Here is a 23097-nt window from a genome sequence, read left to right as displayed (position 1 = left end):
TTATTCAATACCTTGAGTTTGGAGATCCTTCTGAGCATAGCAACAAGGCCATTTAAAGGGAAAGAACTAGTAAATTTGACTTCACAAATGTGAAGGGTCTGCGTGACAATATAGAACGCAAGTGAAGTTTTAAAACAATACTATCCTTTCTAAAAATGACACGCTAGGAAAGAGTTAATAAGATATATAACACGTAGGCATTAAAATCACAATGATATAAAGAGCTTTTGGGGGGCGGGGGCTGCGTGTGGGGAGAGGGTAGTCCATGTGAGTGAAGGTTTCCATGGGGGCCACAGGCATCAGGTTCCCCTGGATCTGGAGTTACCTGTGACTGTGAACCACTAGGTGTGCGTGCTGGGTACTGAGCTCAGGGAGTCCGCAAGAGCAAAGTGTGCTCCTAAACACTGGTCCACCTCTCCAGCTCCATAAAGAGTTTATTCAATCAAGAAAGACAAATATCTCACGGAGGAAAAAAAAGCCAATGGTTCTCAAAGACCAAACTACAAAGGGCCAGCCAGCATGTGAAACCGTCAAGAGACGCAAGCAGAACATCAAAACATTTCTTTCCACCAACCAGGGGCGTCGAGATAGATGAATGGTGTCTGTAAGGATTCAGGCATCATGCTCCCCTGCAGCCCTGTCACCCGGCCCAACGCATTCAGGCAGTACCCTGGTCAACCCAGGGTTCCCCGACTACTAGTCTGCACGCAGGTGCAAAGGACCCCTTTAAAAGACAGGCCCCTCCCACCCCACCCCATACCCCCACGCCCACTTACTCTTTTCTAGCTCCCCCACCCCCATTCCCACCCCCCACCCCACCCCACCCCCGTTCCCCTGGCACAGACAGGACATTTCCTGTCTCCCTCTTCTGTCTTCTCTCTGTCCCTGTGTCCCTTTACCTCTTTTCTCCCCTCCCTCCGCTTTCTAATAAAACTTATCACTTAAGCTCTGTCTGTCTGGCATGTTTGTCCCCCGCCTCGGTCACCCTCGCCTGCTGTGGAATCCACCAAGGTTTCCCTCGTGCTGTATCATAACAGCGTCGACTGCAGCGGCTGGGGCTGAGGCTTTCTCCAGGTGAGAGCATAAATTGACTTCCCCGTGGAACTTCGGCAGCAACGCATTGTTCCATGTAAAATACGCAGTTTTCATTCCAACAAACTTACATCTATGAATTTAACTAATAACTGCATGCCTTTCTATAGATTTGCATAAGGAAAAACCAGGAAACACTCTTAGGTATACACACGTGGTAGAATACTATTAAATCACGGTATAGACTTATAAAATCAGTCACCACTGACAATGTTCAGGAAATACTGATGAGTGAAGGGATACTACAAAACACGCTCATAGCCTGAATCCTTTTTAGGGAACCTGAATGATGCTCTCAAAAGGTAGGGGTGTCGAGAGTCACACCACCACGGCCACCACAAGTGAAATGACCCATTCTCTCTGCAACCCAGAAGCATGCAATGCTCAATGCTTAAAAAAAAAAAATGGGTTTGCTGTGGACTGGAAAGATGGAGGGGTTAAGAACACTTATTGCTCTTGCAGAGGACCCAAGTATGGAATATAATTTAAAGCCAGGCCTAAGCTGTTCCCAAGGTTGGTCATGTGAGAAAGAACCTTCTTCTACCCCACGTTAGGATCTCGCTATATTTTAAAACTTACATTAATTTAGTGTGCATGCATAGGTGTGGCATGCACACGCCACAGAGCACATGTGGTAGGCGTTCGGAGCACAATTTACAAGAATCAGTTTTCCCCTTCCACTGCATAGGTCCCAAGGCTCCAGGTCAGGTCGTCAGGCTGAGCCATCTCTGGGGCTCCAGATCTAGCTTTAGTTAGTGAACCCAGAAGCCAGCTCAACACTGTGGTCTGCAAGTACCCCTTGTCCTGCTAATTGGGAATCCAGTTATGGAAGGGGGGAGGATATTATGGTGGATTATGGTGTAAAATGTAGTGTGAGGTTTTCACAAACATCCACCACCTGCTCCTGTATGTGCATAGAGCAACTCCACACCATAATTCGGGGCAATCAGAGGAAATAACAAAGTCTGTGTGTTTGCTATTTTTGCAGCTGTGATTGAACTGTTTTTACATTTCTTCACTGTACTACAAGCTGATAATTTGCTTAACATTTCATCAGTTATTGAACCAGAGGCTTTTATTATTGTTATTATTATTATTATTATTATTATAAAGATGAGATTTCTTTCTTTCAGGGGTAAGTAGGCCAGGTTCCCACATGGGCAACTCTATCTTGGACAGTTATCCTAGGATGCAAAATTAGGGAGCTCTAGAAATACTGGTCCTACATAACTCAAAGAACAGAGGACTAGCAAGGTCCAGCCGCTGGAATTGCATACACAAGCCTGGGTGTAGCCTCCCTCTGCCTGACTTCTCTCAGTGGAGTAGAACACTAGCACCCACCCCACCAGGTTGGGGCAGCTTTTTGGGCAGTCCGATGGTGTTTTAGTCTGTTTTCTGTTGTTCTAACAGAATAACTGAGTAACGGTGATTTATAAAGAACAAAGACACTGTTAGCTTGGGCTCCTGGTTCAGGAGCCTGGGAAGCCCACGTGCACAGCACGGGCATCTTCACAACTTCGGACGAGGGTCTCTTGGAGCCTCAGAGCACAGTTGGATGCAGAAAGGAAGGACAGACTCATGAGTACCTCGTGCTCTCATGGAAACTAAGCCAGTCCCAGAAGAAAAGTACTAACACCTCCTGGCATTCAGCTTGCAAAGGTCCCGCCCCAATCAAATTTCACCATGAATTTTGTGGAGACAAGCCCACATATAAATCATAGCCACTCAGCTATGACCTCCACCCGCAAACACCCCCACAGGCCAACAGAGAACCCACCAGTCATCAGCCTGGAAAGACGGTCTGTCTTCCTCAGGACTACAGTGGTGCACAGTTCCAGGGCCACATTCCGTGTTCCACCCTGAGGCTGTGCCATGTAATCACGTCATGCTTTTGATTCTGTAGGTCTAGCAAGGGAGGGAGGGAGAAGGAAGAAAGAAGCCACAGCCTTGGAGTTGAGGTGTCGTTAAAAGAAGCTGAAGAAAACCAAGTGGGTTTTAAAAGTTAAACTGAATACACGCTACCTGTATATTCACCGTATGGACAGTAGGCCAGCCCTGCCCATAGCTAATGTTTCGTGGGCTATAACACGGTCTCAGTCATGGTTACTGAGGTGTAGATAAGGCATGCCAATCACCATTATCCCCTCTCTCCCAAAACTCATGTAGATGCCGGCCATGAAATGAGTGGGTGTTGCTTTAACCCACCTAGGCCACCAAACCCAAATTTCCCAAGGAAGGTGGAAAACAACTTTACAGAGAAGAAAATAAAACCAAGGAAAGAATGGTCACAATTACAGAATGTGTTTTATGGGAAAGCAAACATGACTTGTGATCTCAGGTAAACAACTGGGACTGTATAAAACAATGTTACCTAACATTTATGCAGAGAGAATGACCAGGCTACTGTATTTTCTAATTAGTTTCTCAGTTCACTGAAGGCAAGGGCTACTTCTGAAATGCTTGAAACATTTATTCATGCCTGTGCCCTTTATCTAATAGCCAGATTCAAGCCCATCTGATTACCTACTGTGAAAGAATGGATCCTGAACGAATTAGCAGATTACCTAAAGAAAGACCCCGAGGCTCTACATCCAGTGTCTACAGGATCTGACTCTCAGACTCTGCGGCCTGTGTGGTCAGTGTGACACTGGGCGTGAGTGTCAAGTTCACAGACACACACTGACCCTGAAGACAGGAAGCAAATAAGCAGTTCTCAAGTTTCCTCCTTCTGGAAGATTCCACAGAGATGGCACCATCTCGAATTCAGGAATGAGGCCAGGCTGGGATGAAGAAAGTCCCAGGTCCACGCAAGGGCTCTGGATGGGAGCCACACAGCCCAGGCACCTGAGGAGCTGTAGAATCAGCTGTTCATCGTCAAGGCGGTCTTCCCGTGCAGTGCCCACCAGCCATTTGGATGTAGAGGAGGAAGGAAAGGCATAAATATTACACACTTGTCTGTTTCTTCACTGCACACACACACACACACCCGCCCATGTGCAGCTCATACACATGTCCACGGGGTCCCGGCCGTGAAGCTGCCCTAGGTCAGCCTGCGTGCTGGAGTGACCAGAGCCGTCATCACTACCCCTGCTTGCTTTCCCCTGGTCAGGAGGGCATCCCCTTCCTCCTCCTGAGTTAGTCACACTGGCCACCTGCCACCTGTGCCCTGACCCTCCTCGTGCCCAGCTGTTCTGCATGGACTCCCACCCCGGCCTCCCCCTCCATTCCACTCATTTTTCAAAAGTGACGGTCTCACATACCACACTGCTGAGAAGGAGAGGAATGCAAGAATGGTCACAAAAGCCACGGAGCCCAGTCCAACGCCCACCATCTGCTGCGGTGTGAGTGACGAATCTGTGGGAAGAAACCACGTGATGAGCCCAGAGCACAACCCATCAGGGCCTTCCCAGGAGGTTTACATCCCAATGCCAGCATTCTGTCTTAACCCAGAGCTGGGCTCCATTTAAGAAAGAATCCCAAGAATGCACCCACAGTGCATCCTGTGTCCCCAACATGTCCTGCAGATGTCAGACCTCAGGAAACCACAGTTTCAAAGGATTTCTTGAAAGCATGCATAAAACCAGATCATATTAAAGTTACAAGGGAGGGAGGAAAAAAAAAAGCAGAAAGCTTGTGGACACCCCAAAGCTACGTGATAGATGTTTACGAGTCATAGCCTTTCACGTGGAAGAAGTCACTCTGGACTTCATGTGAACTTGGGCTTCAGAACTATCTGTCAGCTCCAGCGCTCACAGATAAACACGTTTTGTTGTTGAGCAGTTGCTGCCATTTCCCTGTATCATTAGCAGGGCAGTACCGCTCTGCTCTGCTCAGCAGGCTTCCCTGGGGACTTTTAAAAGTCCATGTAAAAGTATTTGGAACACATGTTCTATTTGGGGAACGTCACATGACAACTCCAGGGAGATCCCTGATTGCAAACTGAAAAAACACCCACATTTGCGGTGCACGTTTGGGTCAAGAGATTTAATTCAGAGCTTCGTGACTTCAGCAAAGGCTCTGTTTTTACTGGAAAACAGTTAGCAGTCGCTGTGTGGCACGCACTGCTGTAAGCCCCTCACACAGGTAAACTCAGTCTCCTGTGGTAGCTCATCCTAAATGTCCATTTGAGTTGAGAGACACCTGGGGGATTAGGAAACGACACTCCTAGGTGTGTCTGTGAGACAGGAACTGAGCAGAAAGACCTACCCCAGATACGGACGTCACCACCTGATAAGCTGGGGGCCTAGATGAACAGATGCAGAAGGGGCTGGCTTGGGCTTGGATTTGCCTTTCCTCTCTTTGCTTCCTGGCTACCATGAGGTGAACAGCCTTCTCCAGTACGTTTTGTGCTGCCTTATTCAAGCCAGGGCAATGGAGCTGGTTGACTATAGACAAGACACCCCTAGAACTTATAGGCCCAAATAAACTTTTCACCCACGGAAGCTGTTTGTTCAGTTACTGTGTTACCGTGATTAAAAAAAAAAAGCACCCATACATCTCCTAATGAACACTTACACTGAAAATTTTATTATTCTCTCTTTAAGATGAGGGTCAAAGGCATAGAGGAAGTAAGCACAGCTCAGATGTCTACGACCAACTTAAGAGAAATTTGGTTCCAGTGGAAACTCTGTAGGATCCCTGGTACTCACAAGCACAGCCATGGAACATACCACTTTTAATAGTCAAGCAAAGCTTACTGTCCCAGGATGTGTTGTCACAAAACTTTCTAGAAAAGCATGGACTGGCCAGGTATGTGGTTTACATCTATAACCACAGCACTTGGGAAGTTGAGGCAAGGGTATCATGAGTTTAGGTCAAACTGGATTGCATAGTGAGACCCTATCTCAAAGTAACAACCAAGAAAAAAAAAAGAATTACACCTTGTGTATTGAGACCAAGAGAATCTCGACACTCTAAGATGCTAAACTGTCAAATGTCAAGAGGAGCAGCGGGGAAATGGAAAGTTATTTATATCTTATATATGGAGAGACTTGGTCACCAGACATGAAGGCAGTAGAATGTTAGTGTGCGGAAGAATAGGCTAGAACAAAAAAAGAGTGTCTAGGAACAAAGCCATTTCACAGTTGGACACTGGAATGATGACATCCAAGTCTTTATCTCAACATCACCTCTCCCTACCAGTGGAACTTCTACTCATCAATTGTGCTTTCCACTCTGAGGGATCCTCTAAGCACATAGAAACTGTAACAACAGCACCCACCTTCCAGGGTTACTGTGAGAAATGATTTGCCACACAGCACCAGCCACCTAGTAAACAATCAACAAATGTCAGCTACTGTTAACTATTGTTACCATTGTTTTGTAACTGTTTCAAATAGATAGGTGAAATGATAAGTTACCTGTAACTGGGAAGGAGGGAAAAAAAGTAGCTAATTAGTATAAAGTGGATTTGATCACTAAAGTTTATTTCATATTACCAACACAAAATTCAGTAAAGACTTAAATTGAAATATAAAATAAGTGAAAAATATTGGTGAGTATGTATATACTATTAAAGTGGGTGAGCATTGTCTGATTATACTTATTAAATTGGGAGCCTTATAGACTTAACTACATTCAAAAGCATGCATTTTATATACACAAAACTGCATTTGCACAATTAGTGAAGTTTTAGGTTTGTAAGAGAAAATGCTACCTTTAAGCCTAGCACTTGAGAGGCAGAGACAGGCAGATCTCTAAATTCAAGGCCAGCCTGCTCTACAAATCGAGTTCCAGAACAGTTGAGGCTACACAGAGAAATCCCATCTCAAAACAAAAACAGAGAGAGAGAGAGAATTCAGCACTGGAGATGGGGTGGGGGGTGAGGGAGGGTTGGAGCTTTCACTGAGTACGTCATGCAGCTCACCCTTCCTCCTATCCAGTTCTCGTTATCAGTATTTTCCCCATGTGCTTCCTCCACATTTTAATCTTTGATAAGTGAAAACATGTACTGGAGTCCACCCTGTGTGGGTCCTGGATTTGCTATTCTTTCATCAGGAGTTACTAGTGAGGTGACATCAGTTCTGCATCGTTATCCTGCCCATTCCTAGGCCCATATACAGCCTTCCCATCCCCACTGTGTCCACAGGGGTGTCGTTAACTGTTAACAGAAGTCAAACCACACAGCTTTCCGCCCTACTTCCTTGGCCAGCAAATGAGTCTGTGGAAGGAGGAAGGGAGAGACACCTAAGTGATCTCATGCTCTGTTGCTGACTCACTAGAAACACTGTCCCTGTTGCTATCGGAGAGCCAAGCCATCACCTGATGATCTGGACTGCCCTTGACCTCAAGCTATCTTTCAGGAAGACTTTTGGTGGCGCCTCCTTTGTACAAAGTCCTTGTCCACTCCCCAGCACGAGCCTTCTCTTCCAGATCTCACAGAGGTCATCTGCAGCTGGTTATCTGTCCCTTTTGAAAATTGTGTGAACCTGCTCTGGTGGGCTTCATATAAGTGGAAAGATATAACCCCCCCCTCCACACACACACACACACACACACACACACACACACTCCAAAAGGACCTAGGCAGAGCAGGAGCTGCAGAACCCAGCTTCCCCCGACCATCTACCTCAGCAGTGAGCCCAGCTATTCCTCTCTATGGACATCAGTATTGAAAAGTGACCTCCGGGGCTGTTGAGGTGGATGACTGAGAGAGTAACAGCTCAGCAGCTCAGAGCCAGCTGTACCTCCAGCTCCGGGGGAATCTGACACTCTCATCTGGTCTCTGAGGGTACCACACTCAAATGGCACACACAGACACAGATGCATGCATAAATTTGATTTATTTGCATAGCATAATTTGGACTTGGGCTCCCAGCACGACTTCAAGTTCTTGGTGACAGATTTTTCAGTTAACTCTGCATACAAACTCTCAGTCTAAGCACACTCAGGGGGTGTAGCCACATGGTTTCTTCCTCAGGAGAATACCTTACTAATAAAATTTACAAGTGGCCAATTTGAATTATAGTATTTTTACAGTCTTGCCATTCTCTGGCTCCCCTCCCTTCCACAGTCTCATGCTGTGGGACCTTTTATTTCCCTTCTGAATCATCTGTAGACTATTCTCTTGGAAACTCAGCTGAGTGAGTCATGTGCTGTGTTAGTCATTCTGAGAGAAAGTAAATAGCTTTGAACCGTAACCCTCTCCTCCACCAGAGGCTCTCTGCTCAGTGAGTAAACAGTAAACAGCCTCTCTTTAATCCTTCACTGGGAGACCACAGGTGCTGAAGAGGAAGTTAGACCCTGGGACAACCTTGACGACTTCCTCTGGGTGTGGACATGTTTGTTTTCAGAACTGTACGCAGGTATACGGTCATTTCCCAAAGGCAACTGTTGCCACTAAATGGTACAGATACATTGGCAACATGACTCAGGTTGGCTTGGGTCATACATGTGCAGAGAAGGCAGTTAGAACATGGGAGAACAAGAGTAAAGATTCAGCGTGCCTTCCTATTTGAGCTCCCTGCAGTCAGGGGGGACTAGAAAGGGGGAGCAACGCAGGAAATAAATCCAGAGGTAATTAACATTTGGTAAGGCAGCAACGATGCTGGATTTGTCCAGGGATTCGCTCACAGTTCTGCGGTTCTAGGCTCAGATACACTCCTGACAGGTTCTCCACTCAGCACCTTTTACAGGGGTAGGCTCCGTGTGCTGAAAACCCTGCCTTTCCTTCTGGAGGCTCTGGGGGAAGAATCTGCTCCCAAGTTCATTCTCACGGTCAGCTAAATTCGGCCCCTTGTAAGTTACAGAACTACGGTCCTCGTTTTCTTATGATCTGTCAGCCGTGTGGCTTTTCAACACTAGTGGGGAAACTCCTGGTGTCAAACCCATCTCATTCTTAGGCTTCTCCTAGTCCCTGACCTGTAGACCCCGGGTTCAAGGGTTTGTGTGATAGGCTAGACCTACTGGAACACTTGCTTTGCTGAAGACTCAACCTCAAAGTGCCTCCCCCATAGCATCACTTAGAACAGCCTTTGAATGAGTCACCAGGGTCCGTCATTGTGAGAGAGCATCTTACAATTCTACCCACCACAACTCCGGGGGCTGTTTTAGTAAGTGTGTGTGTGTGTGAGAGAGAGAGAGAGAGAGAGAGAGACAGAGACAGAGACAGACAGAGAGAGAGAGAGAGAGAGAGAGAGAGAGAGAGAGAGAGAGAGAGAGAGAGAGAGAGAGAGAGATCCCCGATCCCGTAGGGGATTCGTTCCAGAAAATATTCCCCTAAGATAACAGAATTTTTTAATATCAAAAGTCTCCCATGAAGTATGTCTGCACACAACCTGTCTGCAACTTATTGCGTACTTTTTTTTATTTATCTCTGGATTACTTAGAACGGTGAGAACAATGCAAATGCTAGGCCAACAGCTGATGTACTATATTGTTTTAGGAATAATGACAGGGGAAGAGGCCAGCCTATTTCCAGCACGGCTGCTGTTGCTTTCTGGAATATCATCCAGGGACTCCACAGATGTAGAGACAGCTGGCTGACTGCACACCTGCATATTCACCTTAAGCTGGTATCTTGTGATTTTTCTCTGTTTATTTAACTTGACAGATATTAACTAAGTGCTTCATTCTTCATGAAACTCATGGCTGCCTACCTGCTGGATTCAAGGCACTGTGAGTATCTAACGTATGCCAGGCAATGATCCAGTTTTTTTTGTTTTGTTTTGTTTTCAATATTCTCTCCGAGTGTTTGAAACCTCATAGAAAAAGATAGATAATTGCCAGCCACTTTTCAGTGTGGGGGAACAGCCAAAGGAAAAGAGAGGGGAAGGTGTGACCCTAAGGAGTTCTGAAGAGCTTCGGGAAGAGGGTGTTTGGTTTTCATCTTGAGCAGGTGGACGGCAACAAGCAGCAAACCACAGGTAGCTAACAGGGTGTTCGGGTGGGAGTCCTCAAGCCATTGTGTGAGCAGGGTCCTTCAATAAAAAGACAGAGAATAGCTGGGATACCCATCTGGACAGGGAAGAGTGACAGAAGTAATCATCAGAAAGTGTGTCCGTGTCAAACCGAGGCCTCGAAACACGAGGATGGAAGGCAATGGGAGACCCTAGAGAAGCCACCAAAGGAAATATTAAAATGAGTAATACACTTCAGAAGTGAGTCAGGCGTCAGCAGGCAGGCTGGGAGACAGAGGGGAAACCTGAACCCCTGTAATGGGAGATGAACAAGGAGGCTTTGCCATCTGTCTGTGCGACGGGGATGAAGGTGTGAGCTCTGCAGGAACAGGAATGAAAGCCAGCACAACATGCAGGCTGAAAGAGAACAGAGGAGTCACCAATGACTTGGGTTTCGTTCCTGTGCCTGGAGAATGCTCCCTGATTATAGCTTGCCATCAACTCAGTGACTCAAGAAATCGCAGACTCCCGGTACTTTGTGGCTGGACGGAATCTCAGCCCAGGCAGAGGCAACTGAGGACTAGCCAAGTTAAATACCATTTCAAAGACACTGTCTGAGCAGGGGCTTGACTGAGGCCAGGAAGCCGAGGCCTCTGCATTGACATCAAATGCAGTCCCCTGGCTGCAAAGCTTTCTTAGTGGTGGCACTGTGCAAAATATAAATACAAAACTCAGCACTGGGCAAAGGCCAGAACAGGGTCGAGGCTGTGCATCAAGGACCTGGAATGACCTGGGAACAGACCTGGATTACACTTCTCTCCAAATTACCTTCTGGCCAGGCATTGGTGGTGCACACCTTTAATCTCAGCACTGGGGAGGCAGAGGCAAGCAGATCTCTGAGTTCGAGGCCAGCCTGGTCTACAGAACGAGTTCCAGGACAGGCTCCAAAACAATATAGAGAAACCCTGTCTCGAAAAACAAACAACAAAGTTGCCTTTTGGAATGGGAATTGTCCTAGTTAGGGTTACTACTGCTGCGATAAAACACTGTGACCAGAAAGCAAGTTAGGGAGGAAAGGGTTTATTTGGTTTATGCTTCCTTCAATTATTGAAGGAAGCCAGGACAGGAACTCAAACAGAGCAGGAACCTGGAGGCAGGAGCCATGGAGGAATGCTCCTTACTGGCTTGTTCCCCTCTTAGCCTGCTTTCTTATAGAACCCAGGACCACCAGCCCAGGGGTGGCTCTATCCACAATGGCTGGGCCCTGCCTCATCAATCACCAATGACGGAAGTGTTCTACAGGCTTGGTTACAGCCTGATCTTACTGTGACATTTCTCAGTAGAGGCTCCCTCCTCTCCAGTGACTGCAGCTTGTGTCAAGTGGACATAAAATTCGCCAGCATAGGAGTCTTCACTTTTTATTTATTCATCATCATTATTTGGGTTTTTGAGACAAGGTCTCACTATGGAACCTTAGCTGTCCTGGAACTCACTACGTAGACCAGGCTGGCTTCGAACTCAGAGACTCACCTGCCCCTCCTCCTGAATGATGGGATTAAAGGTTCTCGGTACTGGTTCTCAAGGGTGGAGAGGGAAGGATCCACTCAGATGGTCTCAAAAATCCTTCCTAGTCACCACAGAAGAACCACAGCCTCCTCTCTGGCAGTTTCTCCTGCCGGGTTTGAGTGTTTCCCAGTCATATCAAATAGTCCTGGATAGGGTGGATTCCAGAAGCTGTTGTGTGTCTGAAAGCCCGCACATCTTAATTCACAACCTTTTTTCCTTGTAAGAACTCTATTCTGTCCCTGGAGCTTCAGGGAGTGGACTGGCTGAGAGTGTTTTTTCTTTTTTTTTTTTTTCTTTTTTTTTTTTTGGATGTTGGAATGTGTGATTGTTTCTTATACCCTTCCATTAAACCACTTCAGAAAAGAGAGCCCAGCCATGCAGCAGCACACGCCTCTGCTAAACTGGGTTAGGGTTGCCAGATAACTCACCTGGCCTGGATCCAAAACCAACTTCTCTACCCCTATTGAAAAAAAGTTGGAGTAGAGATAAAACAAACAAACAAACAAACAAAAAAGATGGACAGCAAGATGAAGGCAGAGACAGGCAGACAGAAGCTTCAGTCCCTCGGCCCCTCCTCCACGCGTCCTACTAAGGCCCCTACTGACAGAGCGGCCAGAGAGCCCATTGTAAAGTCCATCCCTGGCAATCCTGGAAGCAGCCTTCCCTCACTGCCTCACCACCACCACAGCCCATTGTCTCCGTGGCTGTGCCCAGAAGTACGTTGGGATATAAGGAGTTAAAAGTGACTGTGTGCCCCCCACCCCCCCAACCCCCACCCCCAAGGCACAGGGCAGCGTTCCTCGGCCGACTGCCAGGAAAAAAATCCATACTCCGAGGTTATAAATTTAACAAGATTTCTGGAATTAGCTACAAACTAATGGGATTCCTGGGAATCGATTCCAATGGCTGATAACTCAGTCCACGGAAAAAGGAAAGGTTTAACCGCTTAGCACAGATCAGCAAGAGCCAGCTCTGGAGCTACCGGAAGGAGGAACAGACTGGCCCATCCGGGCTGACCTAAGCAGGAAGCCTGACTCATCACGTTCCCCCCTGCTGCTGCTGCTATGCAGCTGAGGCTTTACCTACCCGGTAGGTAGTCACTGTCAAGGGCACTGCTGTCTGCCATTTGATGTCATATAAAGTTTGAGAATAATTATGTTTTCCATGTATCGTGGTTGCACATCTGGATCTGATCAAGAAAGAATGTACAGCCCCTGGATTCCTGGCCTTGGAGCTGGATGCAGCAAGCAACCTTTGAACTATGTTCTTTTCCTACATTCCTTTTCGGTTCTTGTTTTACTTATTTTTTTTCCCTATACGTAGGATAGTTCTATTTTGTTAATAAATTATTTTTATTAATATATTATAATTATGCATCATTTAATAGTGGAGACAATTCTGAGAAATGTGTCAGTGAGTAAGAAGTCTTCACTGTGAAAAATGTCACAGAATGCTCTTTAGCAAAACAACATGAATGGCTATGTCTCCAGCTAACATAAACTTTTTTGGGAGGAGCCCTTTTAGGCAGGGTCTTGTTATGGATCCCAGGCTGACCTCAAACTCATCCTCTTTCTACATTTTTCCCCTAAGTGCCAGGATACAGGCATACAGGAGCCATGCCAAGCTTTAGGAGATGCAATCTTCTTTTTTTTTTTTTCCAGACAGGTTTTTTCTCTGTGTTGTTTTGGAGGCTGTCCTGGAACTCACTCTGTAGACCTGGCTGGCCTCGAACTCACAGAGATCCACCTGCCTCTGCCTCCCGAGTGCCTCCCAAGTGCTGGGATTACAGGCCTGCGTGCCACCTCCACCCGGTTTAGGAGATGCAATCTTATGTGCCTTCCCCTATATTTGTGGTCCACCCTTTTTCTGAATTGTCATCATTGGTGTGTGACCGTGGATGTGTATTGTGTATACACGTTATACAGCCACATATCAGGTCTCGGGCTTCCATAGCTCTTATTCTGGTCTATAACCAAGCTTCCCAGTGCCCTTAAACTCTACAGGAGTCCTCCCTCCTTCTAAAGTGACACTCTGTTGGAACAACTGCTCACGCTGCTCTGTCTCCAATAAGCCAAAAACACAAAACCCAGCAAAGACTGATCCCTATCTCAAATCCACAGTGACTCAGACTGGTGATTCAGCCAGAGGTCACTTAAGATAGGAGGAATGACTCTTCTAAACTGTAAAACTTTGTCCCCACTGAAGGTGCTCACCCGGAGTATCTTGGGGGCCCACCTCTCCTATCTACATGGCTACAGTAGAAAGACCAGAGGCCCAGCCAACACAGCAGAGACCAGATGCTGAGAGCAAAGATGGTCCCTACTCGAGGCGTTGGGTCCAAGTTGAGGCGTCTTGAAGCTGGTGGCACAGCTTTTTGTATAATTCCACAAGCTCCCGCCTCTTCGGTTATGGCTCTGTGCTTAAATGTATTGTCGTACACCCCATGGCAGGAGAGCGCCTGCATTTTTTTTCTGAAGATAGCTTGACTTGTATATCTGTTGCCACCTAGCATGGTTTAAAAACCGAGTCCTTGCTGGGCGGTGGTGGCACACGCCTTTAATCCCAGCACTCGGGAGGCAGAGGCAGGCAGATCTCTGTGAGTTCGAGGCCAGGCTGGACCAACAGCCTCCAAAACAATACAGAGAAACCCTGTCTCGTAGAACAAAAAAACAAAACAAAAAACAAACAAACAAACAAACAAAAAAAACTGAGTCCTCGGTATGAAGTTGGTGCTGCAGCTTGATCATGGGAGAAGGACAGCATGCATAGGAAGAACACGGTTTTTACCTTTTACCTCAGCCCAGATGGCACAGGAATATCTTCTCACCTGAAAGGGAGACAGAAGCCCATCTAAGTAGGAGGCACAGGGCACCATCTTAAACAATGCAGCATAGACGTCCAAGCCCTCCGTGTCTCAGCCTTTCCACACCCTAACCCTGAACAGGAAATCTGTCAAGTCCCGTCTAGCTTCTTGCAAGGGTGCGCATTTGTCTCGCGCTGCTGAGTAATAAACCCGCGGCCTCACACACGCTAGGCAATGTGCTTTACCGCTGAGCTGCAATCCCAGCTTCACCTCTGACACCTCATGATTCCTCCATGTGTTCAGGAGCTGTTGTCATGGGTAACGGGTGTAGGAGTGGCTCTGGGACACCACTTCCGTAGGTTTCCAAAATATCTCAGAAACCTCACACCATGCACAGACAACAGAATGTTGGGAAACATCATTGTCCCTGCTGCCAGATCAGAGCAACTGGCCTGGACTGCTTGAGGACTGTGTTGGAAACTCTGAGACCACACCTAGGCTTGACAGAAAGAAGTGATGCGTCTTACAGGCAAACAATGAGAAGCTCTGGCGCGTAACGATATTTTGTTTACCTGGGTGAGGCTTAGCAACTTCTTTCACTCAAAATGTGTCCAAACACTAGGAAGAAAGCAACAGGAAGAAGCAAGAAACCTACAAACTCACTAGAATGGAGCACCTTGTCTTCTGGCCATTGCTGACGTATACATACCTGTCTATCAGGACATCTGGGACTCCTGTATGTGACTAAGGATTCGGTGCAGTCTTCCCCAGGGGAAGAAGTTATAGAACGATCTCTCCAAATTTATTATGTGACTCTCTTTCACACAACACACTGAGTATTCTGGGTTTTATGTTCTTTCGTTTTGTTTGTTTGTTTGCTTGCTTTTCGAGACAGGGTTTCTCTAGGCAGCCCTAGCTGTCTTGGAACTTGCTTTGTAGACCATGCAGCCTCAAACTCATAAAGATCTGCCTACCTCTGCCTCCTAAGTTCTGGGATTAAAGGAGTGTGCCACCATGCCTGGCTGATTTTTATGTTCTTAAAAAGGTTTCAAAAAATATATATATATATTTAAACTGAAATTCTGGGGAAAAGCTCTGAAACAGTCACAGGTTTCGAATATAATTGAATTTTTGTCTTGAGGCTAAGTTTTGAAATTAGAATGAACGCATGTCAAGACAACAAGAAGCAAAGGGCTCTCCCATAGTAAGGTGGTTACACTAAGGAACTGGAAAACATTACAGCAAAGAAACTGACAGGGTCCAGGTGAAGCAGGAAGGGCATTGAATGTGCCTGGATCAGATACACATTTTATAGAGCTCGTCCTGGCTGAAGCTAGAGCAAGAGATGGGTAAAATAATAGACAAGAATCCGAAGAAGTGATGGACAGAAAAAAGATGGCAAACTACGGACAATGCTGGCTTTGAAAAAAGAAAAGAATGGGACCCCTGCTTGCCCACTCTGGGATCTCCTGATCTGGGAACTGCAGGCAGGTTGACTGCCCCTCCCCAGCCCACCAAGCAACCACGAGTGCTAGTCCAGCTCCCACCCACCAAGAGAGGGAATGCCCCAGACCCACCTGCACCCACCATGAGACCCATAAGAGTATTGGACCTGCTTACATCCACCAGAAGAGAACCTTGGACCCATACACATCAGGAGAGGAAGAGACCCCACTTGCAGCCACGGGAACAAGGGATGGAAAGATGACAATATAAGAACACATTCAACAACAGAAAAACCAATATGGCGCCACCAAAGTCTAGGGACTCTACACCAGCAAGACCTGAACATCCCAACATAGATGAAGCAGAAGAAAGACCTTAAAAACAACTTCATGAAGATGATAAAGACCCTAAAAGAGGAAATGAAAAAAATCTGTTTGACCCCAGTCCCCACAGGGTCTCTGTGAGTTGTTTGTCATCCAATAACCACAGGTGCATCCTGCTTTCTAGTCCTGACTTACAGCTCTTGCCTTGCCCCACTGGCATCAACCTCTAATTATGAAAACACGAGCTCTTACACCTGGGTTTTTGCCACTGTGCTGTAAGTCTGTATATAAGGCTGTTCCCTCCTTGCAATAAAGACACACACACACACACACACACACAAAAGCTTGCATGCACACACTTGTGTACATGAGCACACTCATATAGAGACAATAAAAAAACACAGTCAGAGGGAATGCTGGAATTAGAAAAGATGGGTAAATGATCAGGAACTACAGATGCAAGCATAACCAACAGAATACAAGAGATGAAAGAGAGAATCTCAGGCATTGAAGATACACTAGGAGAAATATATTCATCAACCAAAGAAAATCTTAAGTCCAACAAATCCCTAACATAAAATATGCAAGAGCTATGGGACACCATGAAAAGGCCAAACCTAAGAATAATAGGTATAGAAGAAGGCAAAAAAAAAACCCAACTCAAAGGTGCAGAAAACATATTTAACAAAATCATAGAAGAAAATTTTCCCAACCTAAAGAAAGACATGCCAATGAAAGTACAAGAAGCCGCCGGGCGGTGGTGGCGCACACCTTTAATCCCAGCACTCGGGAGGCAGTGGCAGGTGGATCTCTGTGAGTTTGAGGCCGGGCTGGACCGACAGCCTCCAAAACAATACAGAGAAACCCTGTCTCGTAAAACCAAAACCAAAAACAAAAACAAAAAGAAAGTACAAGAAGCCTACAGAACACCAAATAGACTGGACCACAAAAAAAGTCCCTTTGTCACATAATAATTAAAACACTAAACATACAGAATAAAGAAAAAATACTAAGAGCAGCAAAGGAAAAAGGCCAAGTAACATGTAAAGGCAAACCTATCAGAATCACACCTGACTTCTCCATGGAAACTCTGAAAGTCAGAAGGTCCTGGATAGATGTTTTACAAACACTAACAGACCACAGATGCCAGCCCAGACTACTATATCCAGCAAAGCTTTCAATCACCATAGATGGAGAAAACAAGATATTCCACGACAAAATCAGATTTAAACAATACATATCCACTAAGCCAGCCCTACAGAAAGTACTGGAAGGAAAACTCTAACCTAAGGAAGTTAACTATTACCAAAAGTCAAAAGAAAAAGTGGAGTAAATTCACACATAATACCAACAACAACAACAAATCAAAAACAAGCAAGAATTAACACTCAGTGGTCCTTAATTTCCCTCAATATTAATGGTATTAACTTGTCTATAAAGACACAGGCTAACAGAATGGATAGGATGACAGAATCCATCCTTCTGCTACATACAAGAAACACACCTCAATTTCAAAGACAGACATTACCTCAGAGTAAAGGGTTGGAATAAGATTTTCCAATCAAATGAACCCAAGAAACAAGCTGGTGTAGCTACCTTAGTATCTAAAGAATTAGACTTCAAACTAAAATCAATCAAAAGAAATAAAGAAGGTCATTTCATATTCATCATAGGAAAAATTCATCAGGAAGAAGTCTCAATTCTGAATGTCTATGCCCCAAATACAAAGGCACCCATGTTCATAAAAGAAATACTACTAAAACTCAAATCACACACATAAGACCTCACACAGTTATAGTGGAAGATTTCAACACCTCACTCTCACAACTAGATAGGATCACCAGACAGAAACTTAACAAAGAAACAAAGGAACTAACAAGTTATGACCCAATTGGGTTTAACAGACATCTATAGAGCATTCCACCCAAACACAAAAGAATATACCTTCTTCTCAGTGCCACATGGAACCTTCTCTAAAATCGATCGCATACTGGACAACATAGTAAACCTCCACAGATAGAAAAAAATCGCAATAAGGCCCTGTATCTTATCAGACTACCATGTTTTAAAGTTAGAATTTAACAACAACACAAATTACAGAAACCCTACCAACTCATGGAAATTCAATAATGCACAATTACACCATTCCTGGGTCAAGGAAGAAATAAAGAAAGAAATTAAAGACTTCCTAGAATTCAATGACAATGAAGATACAACATACCCAAACTTATGGGACACTTTGAAAGCAGTACTAAGAGGAAAGTTCATAGCACTAAGTGCTCACATGAAGAAACTGAAGAATAGTCACACTAGATAGTTAACAGCACAACTGAAAGCTCTAGAACAAAAAAGAAGCAAACTCACCCGGGAGAAGTAGATGCCAGGAAAAAAATCAAACTGAGGGCTGAAATCAATAAAGTAGAAACAAAGAAAACAATACAAAGAATCTATGTAACAAGAGTTGATTCTTTGAGAAAATCAACAAGATAGACAAACCTTTATACAAACTAACCAAAAGGCAGAGTGAGAACACGCAAATTTACAAAATCAGAAATGAAAAGGGGGACATAACAATGGGCACTGAGGAAATCCAGAGAATCTTCAGGTCACACTTTGAAAACCTGTACTCCACAAAATTGGAAAATTTAAAGGAAATTAAAGGAAATGGACAATTTTCTGGATAGATATCACTTACCAAAATTAAATCAGATTAAAAATTAAACAGATAAGAAATTTAAACAGACCATGACCCTTAATGAAACAGAAGCAGTAATCAAAAGTTTCCTAACAAAAAAAAAAGCCCAGGTCCAGATAGTTTCAGTGCAGAATTCTACCAGAAATTCAAAGAAGAGCTAATTCCAATACTCCTCAAAGTGTTCCACACAACACAAGCAAAAGGTTCATTGCCAAAATCTTTTTACAAGGCGACAATTACCTTGGTACCCACACCACACAAAGACAAAACTAAGAAAGAGAACTACAGACCAATATCCCTCATGAACACTGATGCAAAAATACTCAACAAAATAGTAGCAAATCGAATCCAAGAATACATCAGAAAAATCATCCACCATGATCAAATAGGTTTCATCCCAGGGATACAGAAATGGTTCAACATATGAAAATCTATCAATGTAATCCACCATATAAACAAACTGCAAAACAAAAACCCCATGATCATCTCACTAGATGTTGAAAAAGCCTTTGACAAAATCCAACACCCCTTCATGATAAAGGTCCTGGAGAGATCATGGATAGCAGGAACATACCTGAACATAATAAAAACAATGTACAGTAAACCAACAGCCAACAACAAACTAAATGGAGAGAAACTCAACATGATTCCTCTACAATCAGAAACGAGACAAGGTTGTTCACTCTCTCCATATTTCTTTAATATTGTACTTGAAGTTCTAACTAAAGCAATAAGACAACAAAAGAAGATCAAGGGGATACAAATTGGAAAGGAAGAAGTCAGACTTTCACTATTTGCAGATGATATGATAGTTTACATAAGTGACCCGGAAAACTCTACCAGGGAACTCCTATGGCTGATAAACACCGTCAGGAAAGTGGCAGGGTACAAGATTAACTAAAAAAAAATCAGTAGCCCTACCATATACAGACGATAAATGGGCTGAGAAAGAAATCAGAGTAACATCACCCTTTATAATAGCCACAAACAACATAAAATGTCTTGGGGTAATGCTAACCAAACAAGTGAAAGGCCTGTATAGCAAGAACTTTGAGTCTTTAAAGAAAGAAATTAAAGAAGATACCAGAAAATGGAAAGATCTCCCATGCTCTTGGATAGGTAAGATCAACATAGTAAAAATGGCAATCTTGCCAAAAGCAATCTACAGATTCAATGCAATCTCCATCAAAATACCAGCACCCTGAATGTGGGTGTCAGTGAGGAGGCCTCAGCAATCTATGGGGCCTCTGGTAGTGGATCAATATTTATCCCTAGCATACGAATGGACTTTGGGAGTCCATTCCACATAGAGGGATACTCTCTCAGCCTAGACACATGGGGGAAGGCCTAGGACCTGCTCCAAAGGATATGATCAACTTTGAAGATCCCCCATGGAAGGCCTCACCCTCCCTGGGGAGCAGAAAGGTGATGGGATAGGGGAGCTAGTGAGGGGCAGGGGAGGAGGGGACGGAGAGGGAACTGGGATTGACATGGTAAAACAAGCTTGATTCTAATTTAAAGAAAAAAAATAGAGAAAGTAAAAAAAAAAAAAAAAGAATGATTTTGAAATGGCATTAAGGTGACAGAACTGACCCAATTTGATGACAGAACAACAAACAAGAAGGTGAGAAAGATGGAGGGATGAGAATGACCCTGAGCACCCTCCCTTAGCTACAGGACACAATGGGGCATCGATTAGGACAAATGTGTGGAAGAAAAAAGAAAATGGAGATGTTGGAAGACTTACACTTTATACTGTGATGACAGTGTAGTATTAGCATGAAGACAGACATGCAAGTCAATGAAGCAGACTATAGCATCCAGCAATGAATGAACCCTTGCACACCCGTCAGATGTTTTTGAAGGAAGCACTTACAACAGTTGGTTTGGTCAAATCAATGCAATCTAGAATCACCTAGAAAGAGCCTCAGTGAGGGACCACCTGGATCAGGCTGGTCTGTAGGTGCGTCTGTATGCAGGGATGGGTGATTGTTTTGATCATTTTAATCAATGGGGAAGACCCAGCCTACCATGGGTGGCACCATTCCCTATATTTGGGTCCTGAACAAAATATGCTGAGTAATACGCATACATGCACACGCACACACACTCTATTTCTGCTCTTGACTGTGACTAGCTACTTCAGGTTCCTGCCTTGACTTTCCTGAAATGATGTGCTGAAATTGTGAGCTGAATAAACTTCTTCTCCCTCGAAGTTGCTGTTTTTTGGGTTCTTTTATCACCAAAGCAACTGGGCCAGAAATTAGAACAAATACTTAGAATTCAAATAGTGTTCACATATAAAGGACAAGAAAACAAAACAAAAAAACCCCAGAACTAGGCTAGACTTTTACCTAATGCCAAATGTAAAAATTAACTCAAAATGGATCAAATGCCAAAAACTTAAGACTTAAACCTACAAAATTCCTAGAAGCCAACACAAATGACAAGTTTCATGTCAATGGCTTCTTGTGACTCCAACAACACAGGCAACAAGAGAAAAACAAACAAATTGGACTTCAACAAAATTTAAAATGTTTGTGCCTCAAAGAACACTTATTAGCAATAAAAAACATAGAATAGATGAAAATATTTCCAATTTCATCTCATAAGAGGTTAATATCGGCAGAGGCAGGCAGATCTCTATGAGTTCAAGGCCTGCCCGGTCTATAAAGTAAGTTGCAGGACAGCCAGGACTGTTACACAGAGAAACCCTGTCTCAAAACAAAACAAAAAACAAAAAACACCGGGCATTGGTGGTGCATGCCTTTAATCCCAGCACTAGGAAGGCAGAGGCAGGTGGATCTCTGTGTTCGAGGCCAGCCTGGTCTACAGAGCGAGTCCCAAAACAGAAACCCTGTCTTAAAAAAAACAAGAGAAAGAGAGAGAGAGATTGAGAGAGAGAGAGAGAGATTAATATCTAAATTATGAGAGAACTCTGAAACAAACAAAAAAAAGGTGCCTCACATCCATCAGGGTACCTGTTACATTAATTTTTGAGGTAATAGCTTCCCAATTCTTAATCACTATATTATCATCACAAAATAGTCCTGGCCTCTCTGCTACTCATATCTTAAAAAGTAAGCCTTGGTTTGCTGTCAGCATGCCAGTGGTGCATTCATGGGACTTCCGTCCTCGGCAGAGTTTAATGGATGCCTGTTGTAAATAGGAAGAACCTTACAACTGAGATGGCTACATACTTCTTCAAATGTATCAGTCAAGATATGTTTTGTTAGTCTTTACATAATTTCCTCGTTTCCAACCCACATGATTTACACCATGTGTAGCATTCTCCTGGCCTGTCCAGCTCGTTACATTTGTTAATTATTGAAAGAAACACAGCTGGTGGGGATAAGCCTTGCCGAAGAGTAGGGTGGGGAGGATGCGGCTACTTTTGTGTCTGCTGCTCTCTCCTGCTTCCCTGGAGAATGAGGGAAGGCAGCATCCTGGGAGGGCATAAAGGAAGCAGCAGAACTAAATATCCCTTTCCTACTGCGACTTCAGTGGTCCTGTTGGATTCTGGCACTCATGAAGCCCGAGACACACTGTCCTGGGGCAGATGCAGTAAGACTCCAGAAGTGTGGGCTGTCATCTTTGCAGGTTCCTCCTGCCCACCCTTTAGAAACCAAACGCTCATGAGCGAAGAGTCATAAGTGCTGGTTATTCCATGGGGCATCTACTGCAGATACGAGGCGGGGAGGGCCATATTCAAACAACTTAAATACCACGTGAACGAGAAACTATAGAGGCCACATCATCATCATCTTAAAAACTATACCTTATTCCATTCACTTGTGATCCGTAACAGAATGCAGTAATCATGTCCCGGTTTCAAAGGAGCGTTGTAATATCCCCCATAGTACAGTCTGTCCCCGATAGGCATCTCCAACGTGTCACCTGGAACATCACTGTCCAGTATCTCTGCAGCCACGTATCCGTCAGTCAGGGAGGTGTTGCCAAAAAATGAAGCCATGCCTTCGGAACCACAAGAAAATGTGCTTTCCAAGGACAGGGGAAGGACCAACACCTGATACGAACTAGGAGAGGGGGGAAAAAAGGCAGAGAAACCGTCAGGGGCTTCGTTAAGACGGGACATTTTTATTCGTCATCAGGTCCTTAGGCAGATGTGCATTTTATAAAGGTACTCTACACTGCTGTTTGGGGGACAGTGTGCTTGGGCTTGCCGAACTCATCCTATGCAATAAGCACTTATGAGACACAAGAGTGGACAAGAAAAACAGCGGGCTCACACGGGATTTGGCGTCTGGCAGTTCCAACAGTCACGGGCCTCCAAATTTACCTACAGCCAGATGAGAAGATAAGTCCCAGCTTCCC

General features: G+C 44.7%; 1 protein-coding gene across 4 annotated transcripts in view; it reads right to left on the bottom strand.

The window, feature by feature from the left end:
- Positions 1 to 3377: 3377 nt before the first annotated feature.
- The window catches only part of Susd1 (sushi domain containing 1), a 116360-nt gene continuing 96640 nt past the window's right edge, over positions 3378 to 23097 (bottom strand). For 2 of the 4 annotated variants that reach the window (XM_040737771.1, XM_040737783.1), the window contains 4 exons: positions 22541 to 22799; positions 14283 to 14322; positions 4353 to 4446; positions 3378 to 3976 (listed from right to left, as the gene is read on the bottom strand). In XM_040737771.1, the coding sequence (XP_040593705.1) occupies position 3976; positions 4353 to 4446; positions 14283 to 14322; positions 22541 to 22799 (394 nt within the window). In that variant the 3' untranslated portion in view covers positions 3378 to 3975. Of the gene's footprint in view, positions 3977 to 4352; positions 4447 to 9379; positions 10011 to 14282; positions 14323 to 22540; positions 22800 to 23097 lie in introns of those variants that run through there. The other 2 variants (XM_040737780.1, XM_040737774.1) reach the window with 2 other exon arrangements.

The sequence above is a fragment of the Mesocricetus auratus genome, unplaced genomic scaffold, assembly GCF_017639785.1.
Source record: "Mesocricetus auratus isolate SY011 unplaced genomic scaffold, BCM_Maur_2.0 Super-Scaffold_6730, whole genome shotgun sequence".
Lineage (NCBI taxonomy): Eukaryota > Metazoa > Chordata > Mammalia > Rodentia > Cricetidae > Mesocricetus > Mesocricetus auratus.
Note: the sequence above shows the minus strand (reverse complement) of the source record. Positions and strands in the feature narration are given on the sequence as shown.